The 10,975-nt window shown below is 38.1% G+C and overlaps 1 protein-coding gene across 1 annotated transcript in view; it reads right to left on the bottom strand.

Annotated features, from left to right (window-relative positions):
- The window catches only part of HSDL2 (hydroxysteroid dehydrogenase like 2), a 68,253-nt gene that overhangs the window by 28,485 nt on the left and 28,793 nt on the right, over positions 1–10,975 (bottom strand). Inside the window, exons 5-6 of the mRNA XM_039240858.1 lie at positions 6,162–6,265; positions 5,369–5,467 (exon numbers count right to left, since the gene is read on the bottom strand). Coding sequence (XP_039096789.1) covers positions 5,369–5,467; positions 6,162–6,265 — 203 coding nt within the window. The remainder of the gene's footprint in view (positions 1–5,368; positions 5,468–6,161; positions 6,266–10,975) is intronic.

The following is a 10,975-nucleotide window of genomic DNA, read 5'->3' as shown; positions in this document are numbered from 1 at the left end:
ACACCCATCAGTCATCAGTTTGTTCTCAGCATTCAAGAGTCTCTCATGGTTTGCCTCCCTCTCTCTCCCCCACTATTTCCCCCCTTCTTCTCCCGCATGGTCCTCCGTTAAGTTCCTCCTAATCCTCCTATACGTGCAAACATATGGTATTTGTCCTTCTCTGCCTGACTTACTTCACTCAGCATAACACCAAGTTCCATCCATGTTGCTACACATGGCCAGATTTCATTCTTTCTCATTGCCATGTAGTATTCCATGGTATAGATAAACCACATCTTCTTGATCCATTCGTCCGTTGGTGGACGCTTAGGCTCTTTCCATGATTTGGCTATTGTTGGGAGTGCTGCTATGAACATTGGGGTACATGTGCCCCTATGCATCAGCACTCCTGTATCCCTTGGGTAAATTCCTAGCAGTGCTATTGCTGGGTCATAGGGGAGTTCTATTGTTAATATTTTGAGGAACCTCCACTCTTTTCCAGAGGGGCTGCACCAGTTTACATCCCAACCAACAGCGTAGGAGGGTAGCTGCATATAATTTTTAAGTTCTATGTTTTTTTATGAAGTAACTTGAAACTCTACCATTAATAGTACACTATTAATTATACATTGTCAAAATTGTGAACAGTAACTCATCTCAATTTACTCACATTATTTTAGCGTATATTTAAGGCAAGGAAAGTCAATTTGTTTAAATGTACTTTAGGTTTCAGAGTTTCTAGTAAAATTTAGATAAAATTCTCTCCATACCATTGCTAAACCATCATTTTAAATCATTACATACTAGAATTTTACATAACTCGGTCCACAGGATAAAAAGCTCATAGCTTGTTATAGCCACTGACCCCTTTACATTCATTCAACATACAGGGATTGAGCAATAAGTCAGGCATTATTGTAGGGATTGGGGACAAGTGAGTTGATAAAATAGACAAAAGTTCCTACCTTCATGGTGATTACATTCTAGCATACATCCCTGCTTCTAGGACAGCACATATGTTCCATCATACACCTCTACTTGTTGTTTTTAAAAGAAAATTTTTTAATGTTTTATTTATTTTTGAGACAGAGAGAGACATCGTGAGCAGGAGAGGGTCATAAAGAGAGGGAGACATAGAATCCAAAGACAGGCTCCAGGCTCTGAGCTAGCTGTCAGCACAGAACCCAACGTGGGGCTTGACCCCACAAACTGTGAGATCATGACCTGAGCTGAAGTCAGATGCTCAACTGACTGAGCCACCCAGGTGTCTCTCAAAAATGAATTAAAAAAAAAAAAAAAAAAAGACACACTTGGAAGAAACAGGAAAATCCAGAATTTTGGAAATTCTATAAATGACCTGGTTTCCTCAAGAAATCAGTGGCAAGGGGAAAAAAAAATAAGTATAACTACTATAAATGAAAAACATCATACAAATGTAATGTGTCAAACTTTTTTTTTTTTTATTTTTAGAGAGAAAGTGCAAGCGGGGGAGAGGGGCAAAAAGAGAGAGGGAAAGAGAAAAAATCTTAAACAGACTCCACACTCAGCGCAGGGCTTGATCCCACATTTTGGAAGTTAAAGGAATAGAACTTTAAAATATCCAAATGTTGATAAATATTAACCTTTTGCCTTAATTTTTATTACATGTATTAAGCAGAAGGATTAAAGTTTTAAATCAACATTTTGTTTTTACTCTTCTGATTAGATAATTCAGGTATAAAGAGAACTCCCAACTTTTTAAAAATCTCAGTACCTTGAATGAGACTTCCAGACCCTTATAACCTAATTATAAACTGAGTAGAAAAGAAGATTGTTAATCTCAGTGTTTTCTTGCAAATGGGATATTGAAGTGAAATTAGTATCAATTATCTCCTGGCATTTTGTGACTGATGGCATCAGGGCAAACCTATATTTGACAACTTACCTACAATCATATGCAGGTTCTAGCTTTATAAAGATACAAATGTAGACAAGATCTACTGAGCTAATTGTTTTTTTTTTTTTAATGTTTTATTTATTTCTGAGAGAGAGAGAGAGAGAGACAGTGTGACAGGGGAGGGTCAGAGAGGGAGGGAGACACAGAATCAGAAACAGACTCCAGGCTCTGAGCTGTCAGCACAGAGCCCGATGCGGAGCTCAAATCTGGGAACCGCGAGATCATGACCTGAGCCGAAGTCGGACGCTTAACCGACTGAGCCACCCAGGCGCTCCCTGAGCTAATTGTTGACACAGGGCTTGATCCCACAACCCTGGGATCATCATCTGAGCAGACATTAAGAGTCAGACGCTCAGGGTGCCTGGGTGGCTCAGTTAAGCATCCCACTTCGGCTCAGGTCATGGTCTCGCAGTCTGTGAGTTCGGGCCCTGCATTGGGCTCTGTGCTGACAGCTCGGAGCCTGGAGCCTGCTTCAGATTCTGTGTCTCCCTCTCTCTCTGCCTCTCCCTCACTCGTGCTCTGTCTGTCTCTCTCAAAAATAAGTGAACATAGAAAAGAAAAGAAAAGAAAAGAAAAGAAAAGAAAAGAAAAGAAAAGAGAAAAGAAAAGAAAAGAAAAGAAAAGAGAAAAGAAAAGAAAAGAAAAGAGAAAAGAAAAGAAAAGTAAAGGGCCGGACGCTCAACTGACTGAGCCACCTGGGTGCCCCTGCGTGAAACTTGTTTATATCATGATCTGAATAAACCAAACGCAGAGAAAGTATCTGAGACAGAAGGACAGAGCTAGAGAGTATAAAGCTAAAGTGAAATAAATCAGTCAGAGAAAGACAAATACCATAGGATCTCACTCAAATATGGAATTTAAGAAACAAAAAAAAATGAGGAAAGGAGGAAAAGAGAGAGACAAACCAAGAAACTCTCTGAACTATGGAGAACTGAAGGTCACCAGAAGGAAGGTAGGTGGGGGAATAGGTGAAAGAAGTGAAAGGGACTAAGAGTACACTTATGGTGATGAACGCTGAGTAATGTATGGCATTGCTGAATCACTATATTGTACACCTGAAACTAATATAACTATGTTAACTGTACTGGAATTTAAAATAAAAAATTTAATTAAAAGGTAGGTAGTTGTCTGTAACTTTAATATCCAAAAGCATTTCCATACCCTAGCCCCAAACAGAAAATATAATTTTTTAAAAACATACCAACTAGTACTGTGGCTGCCCCAAGATGACACTACTAGAATACTTTCTTTCCCCAATCTTCCCATGCCTATATAGCCCTTCAGAATTCAATTACTTCCATATTTCTCCCTTTCCAAACTTCTAAGTTTTAAAAAGAGAATTTAGTGCTTTTGCATAGACACTAATCTTAAAGTTTTCTCTTATGCATGTCTTCTATATCAAGAGTTCTTATTTGATACCTTATACTTCATATTCTTGGTCATTCTATCACATCTCATTTACAATTAACCGTACGCATCACAGGGCTTTTTGCTTGTCATTATTTCTTCTCCTCTCTCTTTCCCTCTGTCTTGAAAAATCTTGACTGACTGATTTGCTATTTGGTTAAGAGCACTTCTAGAAGATTTTTCTCAAATGGGATATCTTTGCATGCTCCCATATCTTCCCTTTGTCAATAAATGTTATCTTGACTGGGTCCCTTACTATCAGTAATCTATGATGTTATTCCACTGCCTGATATTGATGATTAAGAGTCTGCAATCTTTTTCCTTTGTAAGTAACATATTCTGCCTGACAGCTTGCAAGATTTTCTTTTTATACTTGATATTCGGAGATTCTCCCAGACGTCTTCACTCCTCTGCCCCCATAAGTTCAGCCTCCCACTTGGTAAACCTTTCAGCCCACACACTTAAGTCTTTGGCTCAAGGGAATTGTTTTCTATTTTTCTTTTTTTAATTGTATTATTGTATTTATTTATTTAATCTCTACACCCAACATGGGGCTTGAACTCATGACCCTAAGATCAAGAGTCAGATGCTCTTCTGACTGAGTCAGCCAGGCACCCATTTTCTATTTTTAGTCCAATTGTTCTAGTCCAATTGTTTTTCCTCTATTTGTATTCTCCTTTTGGGGCTCCTGATATTTACATGGGAAGTCCCACGAGTCTCTTCTTTTTCTTCAGGGTGTTTTTGCTCTGTATTTTGAGATATCTCTTGCACTTCAACGTCCAAGCTACTTACTCAGGTCTTAACAATGACCACCCAATCCTTCAAAAACTTTTTTTTTTTAACTCAAAACACAATCACTCTGTAGATCTAGAAAGCATTTTTATGCTATAATTCAATCTCTTAAGTAGTTGTTGTATTTATTTAATCAAGGTATTTTCCATTTGTTTCTTTGTTTTTTTTTTTAAGTAAACTCTGTGACTAACGTGGGTCTTGAACTTAGAACCCCGATATCGAGAGTCACATGCTCTACTGATTGAGCCATGACCTTGGGATCATAACCTGAGCCCAAATCAAGAGTTGGACACTCAACCGACTGAGCCATCCAGATGCCCCTTCCTTTAATGAGACTCTTCAAGTGTCCCAATGTTCAATGTTTCTAGCATAGCAACCAGCTTTAAAGTCAGTCATGTAAGCAAATCAGAGAACTCTAGATGCTGGCGAGGATGTGGAGAAACGGGCACCCTCCTACACTGTTGGTGGGAATGTAAACTGGTGCAGCCCCTCTGGAAAACAGTGTGAAGGTTCCTCAGGAAACTAACAATAGAACTCCCTTATGACCCAGCAATAGCACTGCTAGGAATTTACCCAAGGGATACAGAAATGCTGAGGCATAGGAGCACATGTACCCCAATGTTCATAGCAGCACTCTCCACAATAGCTAAAACATGGAAAGAGCCTAAGTGTCCATCAACAGATGAATGCATCAAGAAGATGTGGTTTATCTATACCATGGAATACTACATGGCAATGAGAAACAATGAAATCTGGCCATGTGTAGCAACATGGATGGACCTTGAGGGTGTTATGCTGAACGAAATAAGTCAGGCAGAGAAGGACAAATATCATATGTGTGCACGTATAGGAGGATTAGGAGGAACTTGACGGAGGAACAAGGGGGAGAAGAAGGGCGGAAACGGTGGGGGAAAGGGAGAGAGGCAAACCATGAGAGACTCTTGAATGCTGACAAAAACTGAGGACTGATGGATGTGGGGGGGAGGGGGGGATGGGCATGGAGGAGGGCACTTTGGGGATGAGCACTGAGTGTTATGTGGAAACTAATTTGACAATAAACTATTTGTAAAAAAAAAAAAATAAAGTCAGTCATGTAGTCCAAGCCAAAGGTAGAAGGTGACTGAAAAGAGCCTTATATGTATAATAAAAAGTTTAACTTGTTTGCCACTTCAGCCTACCCACCCAAGATGCATCTCAAAAGTGTCAAGGATAAAAAATGAAAATCCAATAAATGGATTTTTTTTAAGTACATACCTGTTTTAGGCCATAATGCATTGACTGCAATTTCACCCTTAAATTCTTCTGCCATTCCAAGCACACACATAGACATACCATACTTAGCGATGGTATAAGCTGAAAGAAACCACAAAGAATAGGATTTAATTAAGAGGCTAATTTGTGAATATAAATAACCAATTTCTTTCTATAGCTATACTGCCAGAAAAACAAGAACAAAAAGTTGCAAACTGGTTTAATCTAGTTAATTAAAACAGAACTTCCTTCAGCTTTGCTGGGAGTTTCTATTCCAATTGCTTGTCCAAATTTTAGTAAATTATGTACAAAAAAGGACTAAGTACCTGATGCAACTATATCAAAGGAGGTACCTATACCTAAATCTTATTAAGTCAGCATACTCACCTCAAATCATTAATTTGCTGTGAAAGTGAAAGTACTTCATAGTTTTTTAACCAACTTCATTGAAGAATAAGTTGTATACAATAAAACACACCTATTGAGACTGGAGGGAGCTTTCTGGAATGATGGAAATCCATATCCTGATTTGGCTATTGGTTATACAGGTGTATAAATTTGTCAAAACTCATCAAATTGAGCTATTAAGATCTGTGGATTTTATTGAATGTAAACTAAAACTCAACGTTTTAAATTACAGATAAAAGATGAAGAATCTACTTTCCAAAGTGCTACTGATTCTGCATAGAAACTTTAATGTTGACTGCTATGTACAAATTTTGATCACATGATAGATACACTGATTTAATACAAAGTAAATTAACCAAACAAACCATCCCCTCAACCAACCACCTACCACAGTGCTGTTTGAACCACAATGGATTTAGGTTCAGTGGTGGACTGAGATTGAGGATATGGGCAATTTTACTCTTTTTCAAATAAGGAATACATGCTTTAGATCTGAAAGCAAAAGAAAACACAAGTCAATAGCTTTCTAACAACATCCCCACTTTTAAAAATGATATATATTTAAATTTTTTTTTAATATTTATTTATTCTTTAGAGAGAGGGAGAGAACATGAGCGAGGGAAGGGCAGAGAGAGAGGGAGACCCAGGCTCAGAAGCAGGCTCCAAGCTCTGAGCTATCAGCACAGAGCTGGACATGGAGTTTGAACCCATGGACTGCAAGATCATGACCTGAGCTGAAGTTGGATGCTTAACCAAATGAGCTACCTACGCGCCCCTAAAATTATATTTTAAACTACTTCTACAAAGCAACTAAACTTGCTCAGTAATCTGTTGTGTACTTTTTGTTTGTTTTCACTTTTCTAGAACAAAGACAGGAACAGGAGTAATTTTCAATATTTGAAACTTTAATAGCCTAACAACATGATCTGCTTGATGAAAATAATCAAATCCTTGGTATATTGGCCTTAAATCCAACTGAGGCTATCCTCAACCAAATCCTTCCAATTCTCCCTCCCCAACACACACACACATACACACACGCACACACACAATTTTCAGTAAGTTAATGTACTTGCCAACAAGCATATGCAGCACTGTAGTAAAGAACATGGTGCTCAAGTCTGGCAGACCTGGGTTCAAATCCTCATTCTGCCCCTTCATTGTGTAATCTTAGGCAAAATATATTCTAACTCTCAGCTCATTTGTTACTGTTGGTAATACCTACTACCATCTAAGACTGACCAAAGATTTAAAATGAGATGATAAATATGAGATCCTTATAAGCAGTGAATATACAAACCATGAAATAAACAAAGGCTATTATGAGTATTACATATGCTAACTTACTTCATCTCAGTAGGTGTGGTATTCCTGCTACACTGGAACTGTAGTTTAATAACAAAACTCTCAATACATTCCCAAATTTAATTTGCACCAATGTGCAATGCAGTATACTTTTGGGAGCAATATTTAGTTTTTACATGTTTTTAAAAAACTATTCAAAAAGGTCCAATATTTTAAATTTATTAAACTATAACATGCTGTAGATTGGTAACTGTATAGCTTTTAGTTTTATATCACATTCAATAATTTCTAGAATTTTGAACTAGTTCATTCTTCTCTTGTTAGTTTTTTTTAATGAACATGTACAACATTCTTATTATCATCAGCAACATCTTTTCAAGCCTAGAAACTAGATACAATCAATATCACCAAAGGGTATTTTAATACACATTGTTTTCCCTTTCCAAAGGTGCTTCACTTTTGTGGGGGTGAGCTGGGGAGGAGCAAACAATATTACAGTTGATACTCATTAAAACAGTGAAGATGCACCTCAAAATCTCAAGAGGAAAAAACTGCTATCTATTCTAGGCAATAAGACCATGACCATATTATACACTGAAAAAGTAAAGCGCTCATTTCATTTACATTATAAACAAGAGCTTCTCCTTTGATCTATTAGATAAAACCTTTCCATCTGCACTTTGCCTACCTGGCCCTCAGCATTACTAATCTGAAATCAGCTGTGTTTTTAACAGTAATATGCCCTATTTTATATATTAAAAAGTATTAGTGTCACACTTATATACTAATATTTCAGCTTAATAAAATAGTTAAGCTTACTGAAAACTTACTGTGTTAGGCACTGCACTTACTACTCTTATACAAATTATTTTACCTAATTAGGGTTATGAGCTCAAATGCCTACAGGGTATTTGAGTAAATGAATAAAGTGAGCTGGGTACAGGAAAAATCAACTGTTCAGAAATACTACAGTTAAACCTCATTACTGAATTTCTATAAGTGTTTAACATGATACCAACACATGTAACATCAGAGGTGGAATATTTAGTTTAAATTTAAAAATACAAATTAAGGGTCTGCCTTCTATACCTGTTTCTCTAAACCTTTTTTTAATAGTTTATTGTCAAGTTGCTTTCCATATAACACCCATGCTCATCCCAAGTGCCCTTTTCCATGCCCATCACCCATTTTCCCCTCTCTCCCACCCCATCAACCCTCAGTTTGTTCTCAGTATTCAAGAGTCTCTTCTGGTTTGCCTCCCTAGCTCTCCCTAACTATTTTTCCCCCGCCCCACCCCCACAGTCCTCTGTTAAGTTTCTCCTGTTCCACATATGAGTGAAAACATATGGTATCTGTCCTTCTCTGCCTGACTTATTTCACTTAGCATAACACCCTCGAGTTCCATCAACGTTGCTACAAATGGCCAGATTTCATTGTTTCTCATTGCCATGTAGTATTCCATTGTATAAATAAACCACATCTTGATCCATTTGTCTGTTGATGGACATTTAGGCTCTTTCCATGATTTGGCTATTGCTGAAAGTACTGCTATGAACATTGGGGTACATGTACCCCTGTGCATCAGCATTCCTGTATCCCTTGGGTAAATTCCTAGCAGTGCTACTGCTGGGTCATAGGGGAATTCTACTGTTAATTTTTGAGGAATCTCCACACTGTTTTCCAGAGGGACTGTACTAGTTTACATTCCCACCAACAGTGTAGGAGGGTGCCTGTTTCTCCACATCCTCACCAGCATCGAGTCTCCTGATTTGTTTATTTTAGCCACTCTGACCAGCATGAGGTGGTCTCTGAGTGTGGTTTTCATTTGTATTTCCCTGATGATGAGTGACGTTGAGCATCATTTCATGTGTCTGTTGGCCATCTGGATGTCCTCTTTGGCAAAGTGTCTGTTCATGTCTTCTGTCATCTCTTCACTGGATTGTTTGTTTTTCGGGTGTGTAGTTTGAGGAGTTCCTTACAGATTTTGATTACTAGTCCTTTATCCGATATGTCATTTGCAACTATCTTTTTCCATTCCTTCGGTTGCCTATTAGTTTTATTGACTATTTCCTTTGCTGTGCAAAAGTTTTTAATCTTAATTAGGTTCCAATAGTTCATTTTTGCTCTTGATTCTCTTGCCTTTGGAGATGTGTTGAGTAAGAAATTGCTGCAGCTGAGGAGGTTGTTTCCTGCTTTCTCCTTTAGGGTTTTGATGGTTTTCTGTCTCACATTCAGGTCCTCCATCCATTTTGAGTTTATTTTTGTGTATGGTGTGAGACAGTGGTCTAGTTCCATTCTTCTGCAGGTTGCTGTCCAGTTCTCCCAGCACCATCGATTAAATAGGCTATTTTCCATTGGATACTCTTTCCCGCTTTGTCAAAGATCAACTGGCCATACATTTGTGGGTCCAATTCTGTTGGACCCACAATTCTATTCCATTGGTCTATGTGTCTGTTTTTGTGCCAATACCACACTGTCTTGATGATTACAGCTTAGTAGTAGAAGCTAAAGTCTAGGATTGTGATGCGTCCTATTTTGGGGTTTTTTTCTTCAATATTACTTTGGCTATTCGGGGTCTTTTGTGGTTCCATACAAATTCTAGGTTTGTTCTAGGGGCACCTGGGTGGCTTAGTTGGGTAAGCGTCCGACTTTCGCTTAGGTCATGATCTCGCGGTTCGTGGGTTCGAGCCCCGCGTCGGGCTCTGTGTTGACTGCCAGCTCAGAGCCTGGAGCCTGTTTCAGAGTCTGTGTCTCCCTCTCTCTCTGACCCTCCCCTGTTCATGCTATCTATCTCTCTCTCTCCTAGAAATAAATAAAAATTAAAAAAAAAATTCTAGGTTTGTTCTAGTTTTGAGAAGAATGCTGGTGCAATTTTGATTGGAATTGCACTGAATGTATAGATTCCTTTTGGTAGTATTGACATTTTAACAATATTTATTCTTCTGATCCATGAGCATGGAATGTTTTTCCATTTCTTTGCGTCTTCTTCAATTTCCTTCGTAAGTTTTCTATAGTTTTCATCATACAGACCTTTTACATCTTTGGTTAGGTTTATTCCTAAGTATTTTATGATTTTTGGTACAATTGTGAATGGGATCAGTTTCTTGATTTCTCTTTCTGTTGCTTTATTATTGGTGTATAAAAATGCATCTGATTTCTGTACCTTGATTTTGTACCCTGCGGCTTTTCTGAATTCATGGAACGGTTCTAGTAGGCTTCTGGTGGAGTCTGTCGGGTTTTCCATGTAGAGTATCATGTCTGTGAAAAGTGAAAGTTTGACTTCATCTTTGCCAATTCTGATGCCTTTTATTTCCTTTTGTTGTCTGATTGCTGATGCTAGGACTTCCAACACTATGTTAAACAACAGTGGTGAGAGTGGACATCCCTGTCGTGTTCCTGATCTCAAGGGGAAAGCTCTCAGTTTTTCTCTGTTAAGGATATTAGCTGTGGGCTTTTCATAAATGGCTTTTATGATGTTTACGTAAGTGAAGTTCCTTCCATCCCGACTTTCTCGAGGATTTTTATTAAGAAAGCATGTTGTATTTTGTCAAATGCTTTTTCTGCATCTATTAACAGGATCATATAGTTTTTATCTTTTCTTTTGTTAATATGATGTATCACATTGATTTGAGAATATTGAACCAGCCCTGTAACCCAGGAATGAATCCCACTTGATCATGGTGGATATTTCTTTTTATGTGCTGTTGCATTTGATTGGCTAGTATCTTGTTGAGGATTTTTGCATCCATATTCTTCAGGGAAATTGGCCTGTAGTTCTCTTTTTGTGCTGGGTCTCTGGTTTGGGAATCAAAGTGATGCTGGCTTCATAGAATGAGTCTGGAAGTTTTCATTCGATTTCCATTTTTTGGAATAGCTTGAGAAGAATGGGTATTACCT

The sequence above is a fragment of the Hyaena hyaena genome, unplaced genomic scaffold, assembly GCF_003009895.1.
Source record: "Hyaena hyaena isolate Hyena2069 unplaced genomic scaffold, ASM300989v1 scaffold_6, whole genome shotgun sequence".
NCBI lineage: Eukaryota > Metazoa > Chordata > Mammalia > Carnivora > Hyaenidae > Hyaena > Hyaena hyaena.
This window is presented reverse-complemented; position numbering and strand designations above follow the sequence as displayed.